The 26,031-nt window shown below is 46.4% G+C and overlaps 4 protein-coding genes and 1 non-coding gene across 5 annotated transcripts; 2 read left to right on the plus strand and 3 right to left on the minus strand.

Annotated features, from left to right (window-relative positions):
• Positions 1-614: 614 nt before the first annotated feature.
• LOC139342549 (WD40 repeat-containing protein SMU1-like) lies at positions 615-10,431 on the plus strand. Its single transcript, XM_070979724.1, has 12 exons — positions 615-1,187; positions 2,335-2,545; positions 2,632-2,784; positions 2,885-3,001; positions 4,053-4,175; positions 5,301-5,420; positions 5,574-5,690; positions 5,805-5,932; positions 7,428-7,554; positions 7,640-7,801; positions 8,341-8,493; positions 8,673-10,431. The coding sequence occupies exons 1-12, from the start codon at positions 1,162-1,164 to the stop codon at positions 8,769-8,771; spliced, it is 1,536 nt and encodes a 511-aa protein (XP_070835825.1). The 5' UTR covers positions 615-1,161; the 3' UTR covers positions 8,772-10,431.
• A 431-nt stretch (positions 10,432-10,862) lies between these two features.
• On the minus strand, positions 10,863-17,992 carry dnaja1 (DnaJ heat shock protein family (Hsp40) member A1). The gene is made up of 9 exons (XM_070984149.1): positions 17,885-17,992; positions 15,754-15,905; positions 14,593-14,779; positions 14,208-14,312; positions 13,773-14,000; positions 13,580-13,694; positions 13,166-13,281; positions 12,614-12,714; positions 10,863-12,470 (listed from the first exon to the last, which is right to left on the minus strand). The coding sequence occupies exons 2-9, from the start codon at positions 15,883-15,885 to the stop codon at positions 12,243-12,245; spliced, it is 1,212 nt and encodes a 403-aa protein (XP_070840250.1). The 5' UTR covers positions 15,886-15,905; positions 17,885-17,992; the 3' UTR covers positions 10,863-12,242.
• A 19-nt stretch (positions 17,993-18,011) lies between these two features.
• aptx (aprataxin) lies at positions 18,012-21,287 on the plus strand. Its single transcript, XM_070984162.1, has 7 exons — positions 18,012-18,218; positions 18,829-18,875; positions 19,040-19,339; positions 19,464-19,523; positions 19,785-20,011; positions 20,410-20,513; positions 20,634-21,287. The coding sequence occupies exons 1-7, from the start codon at positions 18,089-18,091 to the stop codon at positions 20,786-20,788; spliced, it is 1,023 nt and encodes a 340-aa protein (XP_070840263.1). The 5' UTR covers positions 18,012-18,088; the 3' UTR covers positions 20,789-21,287.
• A 731-nt stretch (positions 21,288-22,018) lies between these two features.
• trnai-aau (transfer RNA isoleucine (anticodon AAU)) lies at positions 22,019-22,092 on the minus strand. The gene has a single exon. It is a non-coding gene; the product is annotated as a tRNA-Ile (tRNA).
• A 566-nt stretch (positions 22,093-22,658) lies between these two features.
• On the minus strand, positions 22,659-24,727 carry scpp1 (secretory calcium-binding phosphoprotein 1). Its single transcript, XM_070987807.1, has 8 exons — positions 24,674-24,727; positions 24,253-24,300; positions 23,865-23,918; positions 23,716-23,742; positions 23,544-23,591; positions 23,369-23,410; positions 23,215-23,274; positions 22,659-23,135 (listed from the first exon to the last, which is right to left on the minus strand). Exons 1-8 carry the CDS (start codon positions 24,725-24,727, stop codon positions 22,686-22,688), a joined length of 783 nt encoding a protein of 260 aa, XP_070843908.1. The 3' UTR covers positions 22,659-22,685.
• Between the last annotated feature and the right edge of the window lie 1,304 nt (positions 24,728-26,031).

Below are 26,031 nucleotides of genomic sequence, written 5' to 3' on the forward strand. Positions count from 1 at the left end.
CGTTTATACAGAGCTGCTTCTTGTTGTGACGTCATAACTTCAGCAGCTTACCATCATCTGTCCTGCAGCACATCACCTCAGAGACCAGCTTCCGGTTTTGTTTCACACCTGAAGTCTCCAGTCAGCTGCTTCCTCAGTGGAGCAGAGGGGTCACCTGGATCCTCCCATGAGGCCTTGCTGCTGAACGCCTCCAGTCCAGGTCAGAGCAGGAGACGCACCTGACCCAACACACATCAACCCACCCCGTGCAGGTAACACGGTGTCTCTGCTGCGCGCTCATGTTTCCTGTTCACAGCCCTCAGTCCTGCAGGTGTGACTGATTTATTTATTTATATTTACTATTTATTTATTAGATTTAATGTTTATTGTAGATTTAAAGTCAAACACATGTCATTGCATCACGTATTTATAGTCTACAGCCAGGCGCGTGATTTGGCCTCCACGCTGGTTTGACAGGAAGGGCTTTGCAAGGTTGTTCCGCAGAACAGTGATGATGAGGATGAAGAGGCTCGTGCGCACCAACAGGTTTATTGAGGGCCTGTACACAGAGGCTGGCGGATGAAATGACACATCACAGATGATTAACACTCAGCCCGCCGCAGCCTGTCACCCGCAGTGTGTGATGACAGGAGGACGATGGCTGCTGATGATGTGCGCAGGGATGAAGAGTGAGAGATGATACGCAGCTCAGGGCGCAGTTGGTCATGAGGCGCAGACGCACCCAGCTCTGGATCTGCATATTGATGCGCACTGGGGTGATTTTCCGTTAGAGGACGTTTGGAGGGATGTCTTGGCTCCTGCACAGTGTTTCCTGAAGGCGAGCACGCTCTGAGCCACGAGGCTCGGTCCGCGGTGCTGATGCTGCTGTTGTCGTGGCTGACTGCCGCCGCAGCATCGCGAAGCGCAGCCGCGTCTCCTGCGCTCAACGTGCCCGCAAAAATGATTCTTCTGTATCGGCATGCGTCACGGAGGGAGGGGGTGTAGCAGCGGCAGTCACAAGCTTTGGGATTGCTGCCCGCCGCAAAAAAGAGAGACACAAGAGAAGCACGTGTAGTGGGTGGTCCTCAGCAGACGACTTTCACGTGGCTGAAGCAGCGCCGAGCCCGAGCCGAGCCGCCGCGCCGTCAGTCCGGTGCAGCAGCGGCAGGAGAACACATCAGCATGGCTGCGGAGATGGAGCCCGCGGAGTAAGTGCGCTTTGCTTTTGGATTGATAAGTGTGGAGCATTCAGAGGCAGTTTGATGATGATGATGATGATGATGATGATGATGATGATGATGATGATGATGATGATGAGACCACCTGTGTGACTGCAGGAAGAGATAACAGTGTTTGTATTGAAGGTGTGCGAACGGCGCGTGGCTCCGGTGATGATGCTCAGATGGACTTAAGTTAAGATGGTTGGGTCTGCAGTTTCCGGCATCACTAATGCTCGTTTGGGGAATTCACGTGCAGCTGCGATGATTCGAAAAGTTTATTCTTCCAACTAAATGTGAGATTATTTCTTAGGATTTGACGCGCGCGCCTACATGTGTTATTCAAGGCATTTCAAAGTGTCCTAAACGTTGTCTTGACGTCTGCCTTCTTCACGCTGCTGGTGTTGATGTCCACGTATCTCACGGTCTGTGTAGCCATGTGGCGTTTGTGTCGCTGCGCGTGCAGCCTCGCATCCATCCCTGATGCTCTGTCGTCATTCAATCGCTGGTCGATGCGGTCAGCGTGTCGCACCGTGAGGCTGCTCAGAGCTGCTTTCAGCCGTTTACCTGCTGTTTATGCTGAGGTGGGGGCGTGTCCGCAGCGTGTCTGCTCCATCCACATGTGCCTGTTGATCTAATAGGCTCTCCTCCCCTGGCTGGGTGGGGGGGCTCTGTCATTGATTGGCTGTTTGTCTCCCTGCACGGAGCACACACACAAACTCATGCTGTGGTCGCTTCTTAGAGGTTAACAGGGAGAAAACATTAAAGTTGGGTTGTGATGTTACTTCAGTCTCCAGGCGATGCTGCTGATGCATGTCCGTGCACACACGCGCACGTGGAAGACCACGAAAGTTTCTGCAGTGTGACTGATGCAGAGGAGGCAGAGGAGGAAGGTGGGATGTGACAGAGGTGTGAAACTCACCAGCAGGTGGCTCTGACGTGGGACAGTGAGTCCACATGAAGCAGGATGGACGGATGGAGTTTCAGGGTCCAGTGGATCACAGCAGAGTGTGACTGGTCCAGGTTGGACAGAAGAGATGTGAACAGACACACAGACGTGTTGTCTGCATGTGAAGCTGCTGACTCAGCTCTGTGTGCAGGTTCCTCAGCGTGTTCTAACATGAACCTTCTTCTCCAGCGTGATCCGCCTGATCATGCAGTACCTGAAGGAGAACAACCTCTACCGCACACTGACCACCCTGCAGGAGGAGACCACCGTGTCCCTCAACACAGTGGAGAGCATTGACAGCTTCATCGCAGACATCATGAGCGGCCACTGGGACTCCGTCCTGCTGGCCATCGAGTCCCTGAAGCTGCCTGACAACACGCTGATCGACCTTTATGAGCAGGTGAGCTTTGCAGCGACCAGCTGCTGCTTTCATGGCTGTTTTTTAATTTTCGTTTGCAGCATCTGATGAGCTGATGTCTTTGACAGGTTGTGATGGAGCTCATTGAAATGAGGGAGGTGGGGGCGGCCCGCTCCCTCCTCCGACAGACCGACCCCATGATCATGTTGAAGCAGACGCAGCCGGAGAGGTACATCCACCTGGAGAGCCTGCTCACCTGCTCCTACTTTGACCCTCGAGAGGTGAGACGGTGACAGTGTTTCCTGGTAAACAGCTGCATCACTGAGCAGTTCATAAAGTCCCGTCCTGTCCCCTGTCCCCCACCCCCCACCCCCGCTGCAGGCGTACCCGAAGGGCAGCAGCAAGGAGAAGCGGCGCAGAGCGATTGCCGAGGCGCTGGTGAGGGAGGTCAGCGTGGTACCTCCTTCTCGCCTCATGGGGCTCCTGGAACAAGTCGGCGTGAGTATACCGATGTGTTTACTTAAATACACAAGTTAACGCAAATCTGTTAACAGTCGTAGAAGAAGCTTCAGGAGGGAAGAGGACAATGTGGACACTCAGGAGGTCTGGAGAGCGTCCAAGGCCTGTCTCATCTGTGACAGCAGACCGGCTGAGTTCTGTCCTGTCCCGCCCTGCAGGTGGACCTGTGTGTGAAGGACACTGTGCTTCACTTCATCACACGGTGAAGACCTTCACATCCATAAATTCCCAACGCTGTCACATGCTTCTGGGAACCAATCAGAGCGGCGAATGAAACAGTTTTATGGCTGTTTGTTTGTCTTTGTAGAGTGGGAACATCAGGAAGTGCAACAGAAGAATCCATCAGACATCCACACATGAAGCTGACAGAAAGTCCAAACACACTTTAATTCACGTTTTCTTTAGCTGATTTTCTGGAATTTGAACCAAATCTGCACAGAAACTCGATCAATCGATCAAGCACAGTGACAGTGTCCAGATGAAGCAGATGAGCTTCAGAACTTTTCAGAGTGAAGCGTCTTTTTCTCTGATTTTTGCTCATTTTACTTGATATTAGAGAGAAGTACTTCAGATTTGGAGTATAGTTTTCACTGCAGCGTCTTGAAATGGGTCAAAAACCATCCATCTGATCTGGATTTGATATTTGATAATGTGTTCTTTGGCTCCTTTGTCAGAGAGACTCCCTTTGTTGTGCTGCTGGTCCGGCTTCTGCTGAATCAGCTAAATTCAACACGAAGCTTCTGACAGTCACACTTTGACTTCAGAAACCTCCAGAAGAAAAACATCCCAACAGGCACAACAGTGTTAAAGCAGGCAGAGCGCCATCCAGACTGCAGCAGAACATCTGGAGTTTCACATCAGACGTACCTTTATGAAGGGTTTCTGACTTCATCTCTTTGCTGTGGGAGCACAGCACCTCCCTCACAGTTTGTACAGTTCTCAACATGCAGGTAGCTCCTTCATTTCCATCAGGTGTTGCATCGTGGAAATGTCTTCCATGTCTCCATGTCTTCTGTTGACTCTTCCACAGTCCATGAGGCTGCAGCAGGATCCGGACCACCTGTCCCCCGACTCCACCATCGACTCCTCCAGCAACAAGGAGCGACACGTGGAGAAGGAGAGCTTTCCCACGCAGCTGTACCGCCACATCAAGGTGGGTACTTCTACTGCAGCCTGTGTATTACATGTACTGCACTGTATACTTAAGTACAGCTTAGAGGTATTTCATTCATCTCACTGCGCTGCAGTTACACATGTCCACCCCCTTCCCCTGCAGTGAAAAGCTCGTATCTCCAGATGTGCTGATGTTGAATGTTTATGCTGAGCTGGAGGATGAAGAGTTCCTTCATGTCTTCTTCAGCTCAATAAACTCTTTAAAAAGCCTCTTGGATCAGCTGAAAATGCATCGTCTCAAAGCTGAAAACAGCCTGTTTCTCTGAGCTCGTCACACTTTCTGTAGATACGTGGTTCTCACAGGACGGCCACGCTGCAAACATATGATGATCTTGTGGAATATGATGCATTGCTGTAGATTAAAGCACCAACAGGATATAAAGTAGTTCAAATTGACCAAAAACAAAAAAAAGTTAATAGTTAAACGCTGACAGGGCCATTTTTCTGTGTGAGTACTTTTACTTCAGATACTTTAATACTTCAGATAATAACACATACTTTAACTTCAGTCAGGTTATGATGGCTCGACTTTATTTATAGTTGTATGCCACTTATATATGAATATATAGCAGGCTGCTGTACCCTCTTTCTTCATAATACTACTAATAATACGACTACCGCTGCTAATAATACTACGAATTGTGAGAGTTGGGTTAAAACATACATTTTGTATTTACAGTAAATAACAGTAATATCTTTTTTCTGATGAGTCATTTCTAAATGTAGACTGTGTGTCCTTCCTGAACCCTGCAGTGCGCACACACACAGACACACAGACACACAGACACACACACACACACACACACACACACACAGACACACACACACACACACACACACACACACACACACACAGAGTAATTGCTGTCCTCGCCTCAGTCTCCGGCTGTGTTTTCATCACTTGCATCCTGAGCTGCTCGTCCTTCTTTTCTCTGCTGGCGATCGTGACTTTCAGCCTCCTCGCCGTTCGACCTCAGCGCGGCGGAAAGCTGAGCGCCTCCCTGGGGTGCCTCGTATCAGCGTGTGTTTAATTTGTGGGTGCATGTGCTTCAGGGTCAGCGTGTTTTCTCGCAGATCAGGTGAATGTTGTCGTTCTGACCTGCAGTTTGGACGCCGGTCTCATGTGGAGTGCGCCCGTTTCTCCCCCGATGGAAAGTATTTAATCACCGGGTCGGTGGACGGGTTCATCGAGGTCTGGAACTACACCACCGGAAAAATCAGCAAGGTGAGCACAACGTTTACGTCATGACACCTAAACACAAGGAGACTTCTTGATTAGATGTCTTTTGTTGATGTGATTCCTTCCTCTTAAATGTTGGTTCAGTAACAGAAAAAGGTTTATTTCACTGTGTTTGTGTTCTACATGTTCATGAATTAGGATTTAAAGTACCAGGCCCAGGACAGCTTCATGATGATGGACGACGCTGTGCTGTGCATGTGCTTCAGTCAGGACACAGACCTGCTGGCCACCGGAGCTCAGAACGGCAAAATCAAGGTGGGAGCTCACCACACTGACGAGAGTCCTCTCAGCTAAAGCATCAGTGCACGAAACGTGTGGTGTCATCACCTCAGTTCATAAAGTGTGTGTGCGTGTGTGTCTGTGTGGAAGGTGTGGAAGATCCAGAGTGGCCTGTGCCTGCGCAGGTTTGAACACGCCCACAACAAAGGTGTGACCTGTCTGAGCTTCTCCAAGGACAGCAACCAGATCCTGAGCGCCTCCTTCAACCAGACCATCAGGTGGGCCCTGAACACACCGCCAGAGGCTCACAGCAGTAACCCAGGCTGTGTGCTCAGAGAGCTTTGAAAATGGTTAAAACATCATGAATCATTAATGAATGAGTCCACATTTAGATTCATGTTTTTATATTAAAGAGACGTATCAATGAAATATCAATGAGAATGAAACACCTGAAGCAGAACATCTGATTCGACCTTTAAAGGGGTTTGAAGCTCACAGACGATAGTTTTAAAAAGACAAACACGGTGGAGCCTCGCTGTGCTCAAACTTTATTTGTCCACCGTGGGAGGATGCGAGCTTTGACTGACCTCAGACCTGATTCACAGAAGTCTCAAAGGCGCTCACATGAATGTGAGGCTGCAGCTCTCTGTACAGCCCACATCAGATTAACACAGCGTCACCACGACAGCAGAGCAGGACGGGCTGAGAGAGCCGGAGCGAAGGCAGATATCAGATCCTGTTAGCTTCCCTTCAAACATGACTTTATTTACACTTTACTTATACTAAGGTGTAGGGTGAGGTTCAGCTGACTGAGCAGCTCCAGCTCTGATCCAGGATCCACTGCCAGGTCCAGGTGGCTTCCTCCCACAGAGACGTTCAGAGACAGTCTGACGTTCTGGCGTGTTTAGTTTCAGAGGTTTCACTCGGCTGAAGGATGTAAATGAAGACAAAAAGTCAGATGACTTTATAGTATTTCCTTAAAAACACGCTCAGCTGCACAGGAGGTCCGACTAGCTCCAACCTGAAGCTGTCAACGACACAACAAATGGAGCCCCACGTTAGTTTGATTGATGGAGACGTTTTAGTGGACTATCAGTGATCTGTTGGATAAAATCTGGCTGACAGTTTCCATATAAATACACGTATTAACTGTTTGACAGAGGCTGGTCATTTAAAAACCTGGACTCAGTTCAATAAATCAGCTGTTCAGCTGCAGATTCTGCTGTTAATTCATGTTCATTCTTCAGTTCTGCAGCCAAAAACAGAAGATATCAGACATCAGCTGAAGCAGCTCACCTGAATGTAGATAGGGGCGAGGACGACTGTCTTTCACTTCATCTGTCTCTCACACACACACACACACACACACACACACACTGACACACACACACAGACTTCCCCTCCACAGTCGAGGAGGTGAGACTCCTCCTGCCTCCTGCGGCTGTGGGCTGAGCTGCTCTGCTGCTCTTGAAGCACATGTGTGTGTGGGTGTTCGTCAGAGAGACCATGTGCTCGGGCACGAAGCTGCAACGTGCTGCTTCACTTCCACGAGCCGCGAGTCGGATTTGTTTACGTTCGCACAATCGTCCTTCCAGAGTCGGGGGGGGGGGGAGTGGGCGTTTGGTGGTGGTTAATCTGCACCCAGTCACTCCACAGCAGCTAAAAATAAGACACGAGCTGCTGAGCAACACGTTTGTCTGAAGAAACCAACAGATTTCATTCTGAGGCAGAGCTGCAATTTTCTTCATTTCTGTCCGTTTCCCACATTTTCAGAATCCATGAGCTGAGGTCAGGGAAGACACTGAAGGAGTTCAACGGCCACTCATCATTTGTAAATGACGCGTCCTTCACTCAGGATGGACTCCACATCATCAGCGCCTCGTCTGACGGCACAGTGAAGGTATGAAGAGCCGGAGCTCTTGTCTGTGCTGCAGCTCAGAAGCTGCCGGAATATCTGTTCACACTGATTTTGTCCAATATTTCAGATTTGGAATACAAAATCCTGCCAGTGCATCCACACCTTCAAATCTCTGTCCCGGACATCAGAAGTCCCCGTCAACAACGTGATCCCTCTGCCCCAGAATCCAGAGCACTTTGTGGTCTGCAACCACTCCAACACGGTGGTCATCATGAACATGCACGGCCAGGTGAGCGCTCTGTCAGTGTCAGCGTCCAATGAGGACTTTCACACCAGTGCTGACGGTGTTCACAACAACCTGAAGAGTCTACAGCCGTGTTAGCTGCTCTGCTAACTGCTCAGATGTACCGCAGTGCTTTTTAGCTAAGTGCTAACATCAGCATGCTAACATGCTCATGTTTAGCAGGTGTTCACCACCTTAGCTTAGCACGCCAGAATGCTAATCTGCAACGGGGAGTGCCAGAAAACGGCAGTTCCTCATGTGGCCACTGGTTTCAAAAGTCAGTCATTCCCCATAGACCCCCATATTATAACTTGACAGCAGAAATAAACATGTTTCCAGCCTGGTGCAACAAACCGTTTTGGTCTTGTAGTCCTCGGTGCTCATTGTGAAGTGAAGATTGCTGCTCATTAGTTTTATTATGACCCCTCACAGAGTTCAGACACACAGAGGTGTTTGCAGGTGTTAGCGATGCTAGGAGCCACACGATACCTGCACACTGATGCGGAAGCTAAATGTCTTCTCCTCTTCCTCCTCCTCCTCATTAGACGGTGAAGACCTTCAGCGCAGACAGAAAGGACGGAGCTGACTTTGTGTGCTGCACCGTGTCGCCTCGTGGGGAGTGGATCTACTGCGTGGGAGACGACTTAGTGCTGTACTGCTTCAGCTACACGACGGGGAGGCTGCAGAAGACGCTGACCGTAAGCTCTGCTGCTGCTACTCCTTCATGATCAGCCTCTGTGACAGGTGCACGCCCACTCAGGTGAACTGAGACGGGCTGCACAGAAAAACGACTGCTGGTGTTTTTCTCAGGTCGTTTCTTGTCTCACTGGACTGTGTCGCTGCTGCTGTGCTGATCCGTGTTCCTCTGCACCCACAGGTCCACGAGAAGGACGTCATCGGCATCGCCCACCACCCTCACGAGAACCTGATCGCCACGTACAGCGAGGACGGCCTGCTGAGGCTGTGGAAACCTTAAACCGCTGCCTCGCCGCAGCGTGGAGGACCCAGAGAGACGCCATCATAAAGCAACTCATCATCTGTGTGTAAGAAAAAAGATGGATGGATGCAGTAATCCACCCATACATTCACTGATCGATAGAAGAATCTGCTCCACTCAGTAGCTGTTCTGGAGCTTTTAGCTCATGTCACATGATCTTCATCAGCAGACAAACTTTTATCTGAGCACTTCAAAGAATTCTTGTCAATGTCGGCTCAAAAACTGAGTTTCCAGATTCATTTTCAGCCACAAAAGGACTGAGGAGGAACGATCCTGAGCAATCAAAGAATGAACCGCGTGAACAGATCACTGAACCAGCCAACAGGTGACGAGCCGAGCTGACAGGTGACCGAGACAGGGAGGAAACAGGAAGCAGACAGGAAGTGTGAGGAAAACAAGGGAGAAACACGGCGGCAAAGCTGTCATGATAGCCAATCAGAGTGGAGGTGAAGAAAGTTTAAAAAAAACAAATGAAAACTTTTACTTTCTTTTTGTCAGTGAAACCCACGAAGAGACGAGCGATGCTTTCCAAATCCACAAAGTCTGAGGCCTCTTTCATTTCTTTAAATGATTTAAAACTCACACACACACACACACACACACACACACACACACACACACACACACACACACACACACACACACACACAAATATATATTTCCATATATTTTTTTAAAGCTGGATTATTTCCTTAAACAGCCACAAAGCAGCTTTCAGCAGACGAGAAGAAACATCGTTTCAGCTGCAAATGAAAACGTTTGATGATCTCCTGAGAATCGAACGTGTGCGTGAGTGTGTGTGCGTGTGTGCGCGTGTGCGTGTGTGTGTGTGTGTGTGTGTGTGCGCGCGCATTACCAGAGCCTGAAAAACTGTCTGTAAATGATGGAGGTCGGTGTCTCAGAGGAGGACGTTTTGATGGAACTGTTTGGAGACTCTTTACTTCCTGAAGGATTCATTTTAAGATCTTTGCTTTATGAAGTCGTCGGCGCTGTCTGGGTCCTTCATCCTGTACACACTCTTCCTCATGGATCCAGCATCACCAGTGCAGTTTGAATCCCCATTTTCATCTCTTTTGTCTGTATTAGACATGAAAATGCATGATGGTGAACTGTCGTGAACACGTTTCTAATGAACGCCGCCTCTTGTTTGGGCACAAACAAACAACATCAGGTAAACGATTTGTCAGCTTTGGTTTCTGATAAGACTTTTGTAACTTTGACTCGATGATTCACATGTAACGTCCTCTGTGTCCCCTGCATGCTACCTCAGTACACGGCGTAAATGTGGCTCTACAATAACTTTAGTATCCTTAAAAATATGCATGATGACTGAAGATCAACCTCAGCGGAGCTCCAGCGACTCGTCCTGTTTCCTGTGTGTAATAAACGTGTTTCACATCGTGTTGCATTGACTGGAATCAGTGTCCCTGCATCACAGAGACGAACAAACACACCTCCTGCCTCCACCTGTGTGTCATCTGTAGTATCTGGTACCACATCAGTCTGTGAACCACCATCCATGTCTCACTGTTGCACAGTAATGTTGAGTCATCACACTGGGTTTTGTACCTTGGTTATGTTGTATAGAAAACTGCCAGTCATGTCAAAAATGAAATAAAATCCAAAAACCTTCACAGCCGTCGGTGTTTGTGCCTTTCTAAGCGTCGCATTTACTCCCTAAAGGACCAAACATGCTCTCCAGCAGCAGCTTCCTCCCCTCAGCCGACATCCTGCAGTGATCAGTCCTCCCGAGTACTGCCACAGTACTGCAATACTCTCACACAGATATACATATTAATACTGCTGTCCACACTGTGCATTTCTGACCTTCAGTGTTCTTGTTCATACAGTCGGTGCTGCTCACACCTGGTCCAGCGTCCATGAGACCTCCAGCTGTTTGTTCTTAGGCTTCACTAACAGCTGATCATTGTTTATACTCAAATCTGCCCTCACTGTTTCTTCTGCTGATGCAGCAACACGTTTCACAGACTGGGAAAGAGGATGGAGCGAGGTTCACCACTTTGTGAACACATGAGGGGGTGAAGGAGATGAACACATGAAGCTGCTGTTCGATTATTGATGATTGATTCTGGATTTATTTACAGTGTTCCACCTTTTTTGGAATCTCTGCACTTTAACAGTTGTCAATAAATGTCACAAACATCACAGTTTAGAGACCAACAAACCAACTTTAATTAGAAAACATGATCATTGGTCCTAACAGGATACAATCAAATGAACAACTCGACAACAGTTCTCCTGCATGAGAACGCACACGTTTGCACCTGCTGAGCATCGACATGTTTCTCGACCGTCCGAGGCGAAGTCTGCACCGGCAACACAAACCCGCTTCACGTCAAGTTTAAGGCTTTCAAACAGGCAGCTGCTTCCATGAGGTATCAGGTGTGCCCATTTAAGCCCCTCCCACCGACCCATTTGGCAATTTGGACCAGAAAAAACGACAAGACACACTTAATATCTTTTGGGCAAAAGCTCATCGACAGGTTTTGTGAATCCTGATTCCTGGTTTCAGCCATTGTTGCTCTGCTGCGAGAGCGGCTGCAGGTTGGCACCAAACACGTTTGTCATGGAGGCTTTCAGGTCTGTTAAGAACCCAAACCACATCCGACCTGGAGCACACACTCATGATAAAATCCAGATTCTGGGTTTGAGCTCAGTTCTTGGAAATGCTCCTGATCTGTTACCTGTTTTAAACACAGTGACTCATTCTCACCTTTGCCCTTTTGTCTCTGAACACCTTCCTGGCTCAAATCAAACCGTGCTGCATCTACATGTGAAATGCTCCTCTTTCCACATGAGGTTCCCCAAACAGGAACAAGTCTGCGGCGTCACCGCAGACGTAAAGGTCTTAAGACTAAATTCACCTTTTAGTTTGAATCATCTAGAATTCAGTGGTTTGAACCTACAAAGCGCAGCGCCTCACTTCCACGCTCACCGCCTGCTCACATCTTCCCATCACATTATCAAGATTGATTAGAAATGTCTAGAAAAAGCCCTTAAAAGGGTGAAAAGAGCAGAATTGTGTGAATGCACGTCGAGTCATCGCACACGATGGACGACCACGAGCGGATTAACGCCACAAAAGGTTATTTTCATGTTAATGTTGGCATCTGTGTTAAAAGAAGGTCTGTTTAGATAAAGACGCCTTTCTCTCCTCTGACGCCCTCCTCTCTAATCACAGTGTGACGGGGGGGTTCCCATAATCCCATTCACCCACATCCAGTTCAGTTCTGTAACTTAAAGATACTATATTCCATCCAGATGGCAGTAACAGACGAGGAGGGTGTCGGACAGTTTCATGATTCAGCTCAAAAGAAAAAACGAGTAAACGTTTGCGATTTGAAGAGTTCATTAAATAAAAAGTGCACAGAGTTCCGAAAAGGTGCTTTTCTTTGAGATGAGGAGGTGGGCTTCTGGCGTGGGAGCTCTCTAAGATGTCTGGCACTGGACGCCTGCAGTGGAGTCGTCCTCGTCCATGTAGTAACACTGATGGTTGCGTCTTCTCCTGTTCTCAAAGTCACAGTCCTCCAGGTCGGCGTAGATGTACAGGTCTTCGTCCATGCTGTCCGGCTGCTCTGCGTCCAGCTTGTCGGGGAGGTAACGCTCCAGCTCCTTCAGCTTCTGCTCGGGGAGGAAGTTGGCCTGTGGGAACAGCACCTGAAGGAAACACCCACAAACATCTAAGCACGACGACCTTCCGACAACTTGGCCGAGCTTCAATACTCACTGACTTCTTTTGTGTTTGTTGGCATTTTATTGGTGAAGCAAAACAAAAGCTAATGGGTGATTTGGCGTCTTACCGAGAAGTGAATAATGAGGCGCCCCTTCTCGAACGGCCTGCGATGCATCGGCATCCCTTCATTCAGGACGCATTTAGTGTCTCCAGGTTTGATCAACTCTCCTGTGACAGAAAACAGACCACCTTCATCGTGAGAAACCGAAACCTTCATCTTCATCCTCTGAAACCATCGTACAGGAGCTGAAACATTGTCTGTTCACTCCCAAATGAATGAATTAAGAATAAGTTTGTTCTTTCATTTGTTTCTTTGGTTATTAAACTTCTCAACAAGTTTCAGATCTCATGTAGGAGTTTTAAAAGCATCAGGTTTAAAACATCAACGTCAGAGTGGAGCAGCAGTGGTGGAGCGAACCATCCACTCGGATGTCCTACCAACACTCATTGTCCTTAAAAACAATGGACTGTCAAACAAGTGATGGAGCAAATATTTCTACATGTAACACAGATGTTTGTATGAAACAATCCTTGGAGCTCTGAAGCCGACATGAAGTCTGGCCGCCCACTGACCACCTGACCTGTTAAAGAACAGGTGGCGTTGAGTCACCTGGTTTACCTGAATGTGAGGTGATGAGCAGAGTCCTGTTGTCCAGCGTCTGAACAGGCTTCTTGAAACCACACAAAGCCTCGACCAGCTGCAGCTCCAGTGACATGACCAGGTCCTCTGCTTTCCTGAGGAACAGGGTGAGGGGTGGAGGTGATCGTACTGTTTGGACTGTGGGTGGAGGTGTGCAGGTGTGTAGCACAGGCTAATATGCTAACTGCTAATGGGTGCAGATTTGATAGGAATGTGATTGTTCTCGAGTAAATTCAGTTTTGCTAAAGTCAGAAAATGCTTCTTTTTGTTTCCAGTAACAGTCGACCTGTTCCCAGCACAGACTGTGTTATATCACATGAACACCTGAACAGCATCACTTCATCTCTACATCGACCAGAAACAGACACCTGTGGACAGGGAGAACGATGTTACCTGGTGAAATATGGATGCTCTCGCTGGTCCAACACGATGATGATGTCCCCCGGCTCTATTCCGGGCTCCTGGTCTCCTTCTCCGTGGAACACAATCTTCTGGCCGTCTCTCATTCCTGAGGCAGGTAAGTGATCATGTGATGCATGTACAACATTTGCATTGAATCGTCACAGGTGAACTGACGTTTACTCACCTTTGTCAATGTGGACCTCCAGAATCTTCTTCTGGCGCAGGATCTTGCGGGCGCCGCATGCTTTGCAGCGGTCCTTGTGGCTGATTCTCTGTCCTTGGCCCTGACAGCTGTGGCACATGGTGGACACCTGCTGGACCATACCTGGCAGTAGTTGGTGCATGCGGACCTGCACGCCTGTGCCGTGGCACGTCACGCACATCTGCGCGGCTCCTTTCCGACTCCCCCGGCCTGACCGGAAAAAAGAAGGGTCAGCACATGGGATCGCTCAGACAAAGCTATTTTTGTCTCATGATCTGAAGCTGAGGCAGCAAACACTCCCTCCACACCACTGCTCCATGTTGCAGCTGCACACAGAGCCTGCTCATGTGCTGAAAAGCCTGCTGCGATTCCTTCAGCAGCCCAGACGGACGCTCACAGCAGCAGCTGCTGACTTACCTTCACACCGCTCACAAACAACGTTCTTCTGTACGGCGAGTTTTCTCGTGGCTCCGTTGTAAAGATCTTCCAGCGTCACTGAAATCTGATGAACGATGTTCTTCCCTGAGGAAACACAGACCAGAAGTCAGCAGGTGAGATTTCACAAACACATCAAACTGTGAACACTAAATGATGAAGATGACAATGGGCCACAGATGAGAGTTTGCGGAGAGAAAATAAGACAAAGATGAATAAATAATGAAAACAAACTCTTCTGTTGTGATCGGTGTGAACGGACTCTGGCTTTAAGTCGCTCAGTCACACCTGCAATTTTCAAACCACAGACTCACTTCATCACCTTCACATCACCTCGGCTGAGTGATTATTTCTGAAATTTCTTTACCTTTTCGCTCTCTGTGCATACGACTGCTGCCACCAAAAAACAAGTCAAAGATGTCCATGGGCGACGCAAAGCTCCCGCCGCCGCCACCCGTCCCTCCTTCCTTTATCGCCTTTTCACCTCCACGGTCGTACAGCTCCCTCTTCTTGGCGTCTGACAGAACCTCATACGCCTGTGAGATCTGCTTGAACTACAGAGAGCAGAAGCGAAAATACACACTTCTTTAAAAAGGGCCAAAACCCTTCTGACACACAGCCGAGTAAAACTAATTCACCAAAGTTAGATAAATCCACCAAAACAGCAACAAAAGCAAATTTAATAAGCATTTTTCCTCTGAGCCCTGACAACACATTCTCACACATTCAGCCACATTTCAGTGCACTTGTTCAAGACAAACTGGATTTTTTCACTGAACAAGTAAAATTAAAAGAAAACATTAAAAGCACATATTGCTTTTTTTTTTCAAAGTTGACCAATTGCTGATCTTTAACAAACTGCAAAACACCTTTTCAGTAGTTGTGAAGATTAACATGTTAAAAATAAACCCTAACCCATCTTAGCTTAGCCATGTTAGCTGACTTATGTTAGCTAGCGGTAGCTAACTAACTAATTAGCTAATGCTAGCTAACTGATGTACTGAACTTAATTTCACCTCGGCTGTTATCGGTAGCGTTAACTAGTTAGCTAACTAGCCTGGTTGTTTTATTTGATTACTTGCTTGAGTTACTTCGTTGTCAGGCTGAAGTGCATGCGTGAAGTGCGTTTTTAAATAAAATTACGTTAGGACACACATGCGTGGATGAACAGCTACTGATGCTGGCCAGCTAGCCCTCAAAATGTCAGCTCACGCCAAAAAAGAAAAGTTATACCGCATGCCGCGTTTTCAATGAGACATGGACTGCTAAATATTGATGTACAGAAGTAAAAGGTGAAGCCGTGAGCTTAGTTTGTGATCCACAGGTTGCTGTGTTCAAGGATTACAGTTTGAATCGCTGCTACGTGACCAAACGCAAGGAGAAATACAAGACTGATTTATCTGATAGATTTTATACTAGTAGTAAACTAGGAGTACATGTCCATTACAAAACATCCCATTTCTATGCAAAGGAGCGTTAAATACCGCAGCTAACGTTAATGTTTGTGAGTTTAATAATAAGTACTTACCTTCTCTCCTTCTGTAGGATTCTTGTCAGGGTGATATTTCAAGGCCAGTTTGCGATAAGCCCGTTTCAGTTCGTCAGGAGTGGCATTCGGTTTCACACCCAGTGTGTCATAGAATCCAGTTTCCTTCACCATGTTTGTCCTCAACAGGTAACCTTGGAAAAGAAAGATAAAACCCATCAGTTTTTAGCTCTGAAGCAAAACCTACCAAAAAAAGCAGCGTCTGAACTGAAGCAAAGACCATCCGATCAGGATCTGAATGAAACGCAATGTGTTTCTAAGTGAATATGAATTTGGAACTTGTTGTTGTGACGAGAGGAAAGAGAGTAAATCAAATGAAAACCCAAGCGTGTCTTCATGTGGCTGAACTGAGAGGCCTTTATGTCAGCAGTTATGAAAACGTTCAGCATGGAGCTGTTTACACCCGCTTACACTTGGTGTTAAAGCGGCATCTGAATCCATGTACATCATCCTGATCCTGCCTTTGTGTTTACACCTTGCATTTTTAGCGTGTTCTCGTTATTCCCACTGAAATCTGATCAGCTCACGTATCATCAGCATTTACACCTTCCAAAACATCCACCAATGGCACATTTATCATCCATTAATCCACAGATTTTAACGTGTACCTTCATCATACTCTGTCACTGTCAACAACACTGTCACACAGATCTGCCCCTGTGTGTCACTGGTTGGGGTTGACAGTGCGGCCCTGTTTACTGCTCACTGACAGGATATTAGCTGTTGGTAGAAAAGTGCACATGCAGAGACGAGTAACAACCCCATGATGAGGATGTTTTTATGTGTGTGAGGATCTTATAGTGCTGCTAATTATTCATCGGCATAAAAGTACGCCGATATCAGGCAGTGATGAGGCTCATGTGTTATGTATACATGTTTGTGTACATTTACACAGTCTGAATCAGGACAGTTACTACAGATATTTGCTGGATATTTCTGGTATTCTGATGTGTTTTTCCAATGAAAACCTTTTGGTTTTTCTCCTTTATGACTCTCTTTTACAGCAGTGGCCTCCAGCAGTTCACTGGATTCCTTTGTCTGCTTTTCTCTGCGGTCGTTTTGTCACATAGAGCCTGAAGTTAGCCAACACCTGGTAGCTGCAGGTGTGTGGTCACACCTGAGGGTTCGGAGATGACGTTAGGTTCAGATCATTATCTCCATGTACTCTTCGTCCCACATCAAGACACTGACACAGAAATGAAACTGAAAACCAGCACAGTTTCTGTCACTGAACAGAAACTAGCAAAAACAGGAAAAGCTGAGTTAAAAGTGTGTTATATTTATTAATCACTGGAAGCTTGGATGATTTTAATGCCTGTGTTTTGTTCTGAAAGTAAAGTAGTCATTATATAAGCTGGCTCCATTCAAAGTGATGTTTTATTATATATTTATCACTGGAATTGAATTGCTGATTCATTACTGAAAGCAACGTCTAACAATATGTTATAACCTCATCACATGTTTGACAAGTGAAATCTTCATCTGAAGAGTATGATTTCTCCCTCTGATTGTACTGAAGTAGAAGTATAATGCAGCATAAAACGGAAATACACAAGTGGAGTAAAAGTATCTCATATGTGTACTTAAGTGCAGTACTTGAGTAAATGTACTTAACTTCATTCCAACACCGGGACATAGTTTATCTTTATGTTTTAAGGTTATTCTTGGACCATAAGCCTGATACGAACTATAATGTTAACGATTACACGATAAACAGTGGAAAATATTGGCATGCAAACAGGTTCAAATATGTAGCACTATTTACACACAATGCGTGTTTTGGTTACTTGGGTTAAATTCTCCCTAAACCAGGGGCTGTCGACCTAAATTACACGACCTCCATCCGTGTATTTTTGGCTAAAAGGAGTAAGTTATTAATTAATACTAATACATTAACTGCTACCTGTTAACCTGTCCGTGATGAAAACAGTAGCGAGGTTTCGTATCGGGCCCTACGTACGTGCTAGCGTTACTTAGCCCAACCAATGATAGCCGAGCTAATGCTAACACGCTAGCTAGGCTGTTTTTATAACGTTAAAACAAAAGAAATGAAAGTGACACTGGCTCAAACACCGGTCCAAATATATGTACAGTAGGATCATTAATTTCCAACCTTATATGACGACAATATTTTGAATCCTCACAAGTTCAGAGTACACCTCAGCTAACAGGCTCTTCCAGAATCTTCCAACCCGCCTCTACCATTGGCGAAATGTGAGTCAGTGACGTCACTGTCCTGCGACGAGACGTCACCAAAACAAGCGTGAGCTGTGAGAGCTTTGCAGCTTTGTTAAAATAGCTAGAATAAGATGATAAAATGCCACTTTGCTGGCTTATCAGCGAGGAGGGCAGTCATAAACCCATTCCGCTGCCTCACCTACAGACGGTTGTCCTGGGTCGAGGTCCAGAAACGACTATTAAAGACAAAAAATGCTCCCGGCGGCAAGGTAATGAAACGTAACGACACATTTGTGCTTGATAACGGACATTGGCTGCGTTAGCAAGGAGCTAAGAGATCAGAAAAGGTTTATTCAGAGATGTTATGAGGCGAAGTTTGAAACTGATATTGATGTGAGTTGTTCCTCCTGGTTGGTTGGGTTTCAGTGGTTATGGTGGAGAAAGACGTGTGTGTTCAGAGCTCATGAACACACGTTTACTCACCTGAGGAGCAGGTGATGGATGAATACAGCCTGGGTGGAAAGAAAACCTGCAGCCAGTACAGAAAACAGTGTTTTCTGTGTTTTCTTTCTTCAAAAGAAAGAGACCCTCAGATAAACTGACTATACAAGAACAGTGAACATTTGAGAAAACAATAATACATCTCCTGCAGCGTATGTTCTGCACACCCAGTCTGACTTAGAAATGTCTTCATACCTTATTTATATAACATTAACCTTTATAGTTGGTCTAAATGACTGCTTCCCCTGGAGCTTCATTTTATTTTGTATAATATTTTAAATAGACTGTTGATGTGTGTGTATCTTTATTGTATATGTGTTCATGTATTATCACATATTTTATAGTTAAGTTCAAAACACTTTGTCCCCTCTCAACCAGTGGAACTGAAAGCAGAGTGCAACAAAGGTTACGTCAAAGTCAAACAGGTAAGAAACATACGACACAATGATTTTTGTTCTGAAAACATTAATCTAACCTGCTGCTGAATTTAAGGATTGTTGTTATTAATCCTGCCTGCAGTAATGGTCACTGGAGCGTCCTTCCACTGGTTACTTACCGCTCTGGCTCATCTCTCGTCTTTATTCCAAAGCTGGGCTTGAACCCCACCTCCATAGACTCTGTGGTGGTGGGTCAGGGCCAGGAGGTCAAAATGAAGCCTGGACAGCAGCTGCACATTGTCAATCAGCTCTACCAGTACACCATACAGTTCAAGGAGGATCCCACCGGGGACCGCAGCGGCGCCAAAAGGCCACGAGAGCCGGCGACAGATGACAGAGAGACTCACAGAGAGGCTCCGAGCGTGAAAACAGCCAAACAGACGGAGAAGGTGTGTGAGTCAGTCCACCGTGGAGGAGCCACGAAAAGCACTGGAGGAGGAGAGAGTCAGCAGGTGTGCACGTTATGTATTCACAACGAGGTTTTTATGTGTCTGTGTTTGGATTTTCTAGAGAGCTGATGTGAGTATTTTTTTTTTTTTTTTTTCAAAAAAACACGTTACCTTAAATTTGTTGCAGGAGAATTTCGGACATTGGAGCCAAGGTCTGAAGGCCTCGATGCAAGACCCAAAGATGCAGGTAGCTGCTGTAAAGAAGGGTTTCACCGTTGGTTTGATGCTGGCTGATCTGGATCCCGTCTGGATTCATGACAGCACAACTTTATTGTTAAATATGCTCTAATCTCTTATTCACTGTTGTTTGATCATGATGGAGCGTCATTAATTCATTTTAATGTGCAGTTATATTTAACAATGAAGAAAACAACTCCCATGATCCCACGTTACCTCATGACATCATCAAGTCTGACTGGGAACGTTAAAAATCACTCTTTCTTTGCAGGTGTACAAAGACGATGACGTAGTAGTAATCAAAGATAAATACCCCAAAGCTCGCTACCACTGGTTGGTCCTCCCGTGGCGCTCCATTCCCAGTCTGAAGGCCTTACGTGAGGAGGACTGTGACCTGGTGAAGCACATGCAGCGGGTGGCTGACCGCGTCGTTCAGCAGTGCCCGGATGCCAGCTCGCTACGCTTCCGTGCAGGGTACCACGCTATCCCCAGTATGAGGCAAGTGATCTCTGTTTGAATGGTGGAAAACTGGAATCCAGGTTAGAAAACAGAGAATCTGAACCCAAAGTCCACTTAATGTCCACTTTATGTCTCTGGCTGAACCTGATGCATCATATTCCACCTGCTTGTACATCTTCAGCTGCCTCCTCTGGCTTCCCTCCTTTCAGTCTGTGCTTTAATGTTCTGTTCGATCATATAAAGCTCTCTAAACTGTACTTGTGGCCTCGCTGTGCGTCACACAGTGCAGCCAAAGGAAGTCACACACAGCAGCTTCAGGGGCTAATTGAAAAGCTCCACACAGCTTCCTCCCTGTGTGTGTGTGTGTGTGTGTGTGTGTGTGTGTGTGTGTGTGTGTGTGTGTGTGTGTCTAATTTTGTGTGTTTTCCTTCAAACAGTCATGTGCACCTCCATGTGATCAGCCAAGACTTTGACTCTCCGTGTTTAAAGAACAAAAAGCACTGGAACTCCTTCACGACGGACTATTTCATCGAGTCTCAGGGTGAGAACAGACAATGCGTTAGGTCGCTTGAAGAGCCACAGAATGACCTCATGCTGTGTCCTTTACTGCATGTTTGTGTTTAGACACTCAGTCTTTTTCCCTTTTCTCTGTCACGTGTAGATGTGATTCAGATGCTTGAAACGAATGGAAGGGTCACCGTCAAAGAAGGAACCAGCGAGCTGTTGAAACGACCTCTTTGCTGTCATGTGTGTCGCACAGAGTTTCCCACGATACCAACTCTGAAAGCCCACCTGAAGACCCACTTTCCAGGCTGAGTGAGCCTTGCATGTTTGAGTTCAGGGCAGGACTGTAGTGTTTTGGCGTTATTTCTGCCCGTTGACTCTGATTTCTGAGCGTATAAAACCCGTTTCAGTCAAAATGTGCTAATGTGAGCACATCAGTTTCCATGTTCAGCTTCGGTCGTCACTGTTGAGACGAATGTCACTCATGTTGGATTTTATTTGGTTTTTGCCAAATCTCAGGATTGTTCACGCATTTTCAGACATGTTTAAAGATGTTGTAATAAATCTTTTCTAAGAGCTGGGTATAATTATTTTTTCATTTAAAATTCCCTTAAAGTGCCTCGCCAGCGTTTGCTTCATTGCATCAGCATCATCCCAGTGTGAGCCGTCTTTGAGCCAGTAATAGCTGCAGATTTCTGGCTTGTGTGGAAGCCTAGAGGAGATAATAATCATGTCATAATCGTGGTACTGCTTGTTTAATCTGTTGCAGTTGTGTATGAGTAAACTAAACTATTATACTCCAGACTAGTTGTCCTAGTTTCACAAGTGTGGTCTTTTAAAGCTGGAGTTGTAACGACTGATTTTGTGTAATAAGGTTTAGACTGGTTAATTATCATGATGTCAGCCTGCAAGCAGCAGAGTGAGATCAGTGTGTGGGCTGCTTTGGAGATTACTTTGTGCTTAGAAAAGTAGTTTTTGTGCCAGAGAAAGCTGCCACATGGCATCTTAAACACAGAAGCTACTTAATGATGGCTGAAGTTTGCTAAACCAACACCTGCTCCACATTCACAGAGCTCTGAAATAGATTATTCCCCGTAGAGCCATCGTCCACCCACACACTTATGTGTTTCTTATTGAAGCTTGTCTGGACTGTGTGGCTGCTCATGATTGACATCTGCTGTTCCACCCGCCAGCGTGAGACGACGTCATACTTCATCATCTTGATGACTTTGTGTGATTCCCAGCAAAGTGCTGCTTAATTTCAGACTGGGGTCTAATCATACAGAACAAGTGAAAACACCCGTGAGGGTTTGCTTCAGGAGCTTTCAGTGACTCCACAGCTAAAACTGCTCGTCTCTGTCGCCATCTAGTGTCGGGTTTTAGTTACACGTTTTTTTTTTACGAGCAGGGAACATTAACGAAGCTCCAGGATTTCAGTTTTAACATCCTGCTCATGTTTAAACAGTTTCATGGTGTTTTGTGTAAAATCTTTCAGACGTTATTTCGCAAGGAAAGAAATCGTGTTGCAAGATGAAAAGATGATGGCCCGTACGGGGATCGAACCCGCGACCTTGGCGTTATTAGCACCACGCTCTAACCAACTGAGCTAACCGGCCATACTGTACTACGACTGTGTACAGTACAGTCTATGTCATTTAAATGACTACACGTATCACTGCAAGTTGGAGTGCGTCTGAAGTATTTTCTGTGTCAAAACTAAAATGGTCCAATTCTAGTTTATTGGATTATTATCACAGACGCAATCACGGATTTTATTTGAAGGATTTCATACGTTACAGAGCAAATCATAATTGTTATTGGATGATTACATGTTTAGCATATAAAATATTAATCTCCAGAGTGCCTAGTCATTGATTATTAATTATATCCAGGGGAGTGAATAGTATAATATTGGTCTGTAAAATGAGACAATGAAACATAAAGTACTTCAGCGAAGTACTGCAGTACTCTCTACTCGTTCCCGTGTCTGCTCATATGAAACCATGCGAGCACTCAGTGTCATGGTTATATTATTTATTTTTATCAAAACAGAGTAAATGCTCGGGCTGTATCAGCATCATAAGAACAATTACACACACACACATACACACGGATCAGTCAGGTAATGTTAGAAAGCAAACATGGACATTCACGACAGTGGATCTGTCAGCTCATTTCATGGAGGTGTAGTTCATAGCTGAGCTCCACGTCACCGTCTCCTCAGGCTGAACTCCCTGTCGTCCACCTCTGGCACCATCGCGTTGTCCACTGAGACCTGACCGTCGTCTCCTATGTCCTGGAAAAAGTACTCTTCGCTCTCACAGCTCTGAGTCCCGTTCACGCAGTCGTGGCCTCTGATGTGTTGCATCTCGCTGCTGTCGCTGCTGTCGCTGGTCTCACTGGTCTCGCTGGTCTCGTTGCTCTCGCTGCTGCTGCTGGCGGCCGTGGGCAGCTCGCTGGTGTCTGCGCTGTCGCTGGTGGTGTCGCTGCTGTCGGTGGGGTCCTCCAGGCGCAGGAGGTTCGTGCGGCCCTGAGCGGCGCTGGTGTCCGCGGAGGTGTTCGTCAGGTGGTCCGGCTGACCTTTGACCTCCGCGCTGCTGCTGCTGTTGTCCTCTGCGCTCTGGACCTTGATGACACTTGCAAACACTCGAACCCAGCTCTGATGAGGACAATCACCGTCACTCAGCTTTCATGTCAGACAAAGCAGGTCGCAGTTTAAACAGAAACGTCTGTCCCACCTTTCTCATGTTCTCCTCGCTGCCCATGCTGTCGTCTCTGGTTTCAGCCATAGAGTCTGTCTGCAGGGACACAGAGGACAACATTAGCTGAGGACAGAAGAGACGGATGAGCTGGGAAACATCACAGCTCTGATGAAATACTGGATTTAATTACCTCATCATCCTCATCTGACTGACTGTTGCTCTCCTCTGAAGTCTGTTGGAGAAAATATGCAGTTTTATTTCCACAGCAGTCAAAAGAGCAGTAAGACAGCTGGAAATGTGTCTTTTGTTTCTGTTTGACGTTGCTCATGTAAAGTCAAATGAAGCAGGGTGATGGAAAAACCCACCTTGTCCTCTGATGTGGACTCTAATGATTCGGACTCTGAACTCTGGCTCTGAAAGGACAAAGTTTGCTGAAGGTGAATGCAGACACACTCACAGCACATCTTTGGACGAATTAGGACAAAACGATGGCGTTTGTCTTCTTGAGTCTCAGACTGACCAATCAAAACGACTTACCTGACTTGAGGTATTTTCTTCAGAGCTCTGCGGCAGAGAGACGAACACACGCCCGTTTAGGTGAAACACAGCAATCAAAAGTGATGAAAGAATGTGTCTGCATCAGAAAATGATCATTTTCTCATCACTGAGCGGAGTGTGTACACTACCTGCAGCTCTGAGGTGTTATTTTCAGCTGATTGTGAAACGGACAAACTTTCAGTCTGGGAGAGAAAAACAAAGTAAGCACAAACACAATATATTTAATTACACCTCATAAGTGCAACACCAACAATCATCACATTCATTTAAGAGCCGTTCATGTCAACCACGGCCCGGGCGAGCCGCTGCTCCGTAAATGAGCCCAGACACTCAGCGTAGTAAACAATAGGCCTGAAACGATGCCGAGGTCTGCAGAGGCTCGCGGAACCGCACCTATTGTCAGCTTTTCTCAGCCAGTCCAATGATTTATGTGCAAGCAGTGTCGAGTTTGTACCCAAGAGAGCAAGTCAGAGGTGATTTAGTGTGAAGGGAGGACTAATGTCAGGGGACGCTCACCGTGTTCGGGTCGAGCTCGCTGGATTCCAACAAGGCGCTGTGTGAAATCTGTCAGAGAGACATCACAGGTCAGGACAAGGAAGCCAGAAAAACTCCTCACACTGCATCATGTTGGGTTCTTAATGTGCAAAGCATCTATATGGATCCATTTGAAGAGATCTGGATCCTGTTTCTTAAACTACTGAGCTGCAAAAATCAAAGTCAAGGAAGCACAAAGCTGCTTCCATTGATGCTCAGATGAGCAGCTGGAGAGTCAGAGGTATTTAAAGCCTGAAGCCGCTCAGCTTTCTGCTTTCTTTGACACAAGAGTTTTATTTTAAATGCATCTACAGAATCAGCAAAACACTTGAGAAATTTAGCCACATGCACATTAAAATGCTTCCACTTAAACGTTGGCTTGTTTTCAGCTCAGTGTACTTACTGGGTTGGCAAAAACTGCTCCGATCAGGCAAAACATTACGATGGTGCCCTTCATCCTGTGACAGAGACACAGTCTGAGATTAATGCTGTCACTGATCTGATTCACTGCAGCGTGAATAAAAACACAAAGTCACTAAACGAAATGAATAAACAACAATGTTAAGTGATGAAATGTGAACCAAGAGCCGCAGATCACCATCAGTCTGGAGCTGAAGTGTGGATGAAACAAAGGTTACAATCAATCAAGACGCTGTCGATTACCTTTCGTCTGTCAGACTCAGAGCCAGGTGAGAGGTGCTGTCAGTGGTCCTTGTGCAGTGGATGTAGCAGCAGACAGGAGAGCTGGTGTCTGTTCTGTTCAGGGATGGAAGCAGGACGACTGTATATAAGTAACCTTCATCCACACGATTGCATCACTTCCTTCCGGATGTCTCTCTGCTGTCGACACGCCAAGGTGCAGTTTTTTTTTTTTCTGGAGATGAAGCTCAGCACAAACATACACTGGCACGATAATGATGGCACACACACACACACACACACACTCACACACTCAGAGCTGGTTCATTCAGCCTCTGAATGTCCTCCACCCCCTCTCAAGTCTTCAGTGAAATATAGTTCAGTGGAGTAAACCATAGGGTTTGTGGCCTGTTGGAAAAACAAACGCACCCACTCAGAGAGGAAAGACGAGCCAGACGGGGATGTGCTCGCTTCCGGTGAAATGGCTTTTTATTCTTTACTATCTCGTCGACTTAAAGCTCAACTTTTACTGCTGTCGAATAATTAATAACAAGGAACAAGTGAGAGGTGGTGTCTTGCGCAAGGGTACGTTCAAAATACTCATCTAGACATCAAAAATGGGAAAAAATGAGCTTATCTTTGTAATACGGAGGTTTGAATTTCACATAACAGGAGTCACACACACACACACACACACACATACACACACACACACACACACACACACACACACACACACACATTGAGAATAAATCCACTAATGATGGACACATTAAAAAGCCATGTTTTGTGAGCTCCTGTTTTCTGTGCTTCATGGTGTGATGGGAACAGGATCTGTTCTTGGAAATAGGGTATGTACAGTAGAAAGGCTAAATAAAGACTTCCATATTTCCTCCCGGAGGCACATAATTGTTTCCTGGATGTTCATATATGGTCAGACCCAAAATAAAACGACAGAATTCCTTGTTTAACCTCACTTTGGATTTCAACCGTGCAGAGGAAACATGTAATTAGATGTTCACCAGTCTGGAGCTGTTTGCCAAAACCACAGCTACCAGTCGCTGTAAAGCTCGGCTTCAGGGTGGGGGGGGCGAGTGACGCTGGTTGATGTACAGACCGCCA

This window comes from Chaetodon trifascialis, chromosome 2, assembly GCF_039877785.1.
Source record: "Chaetodon trifascialis isolate fChaTrf1 chromosome 2, fChaTrf1.hap1, whole genome shotgun sequence".
In the NCBI taxonomy this organism is placed as follows: domain Eukaryota; kingdom Metazoa; phylum Chordata; class Actinopteri; order Chaetodontiformes; family Chaetodontidae; genus Chaetodon; species Chaetodon trifascialis.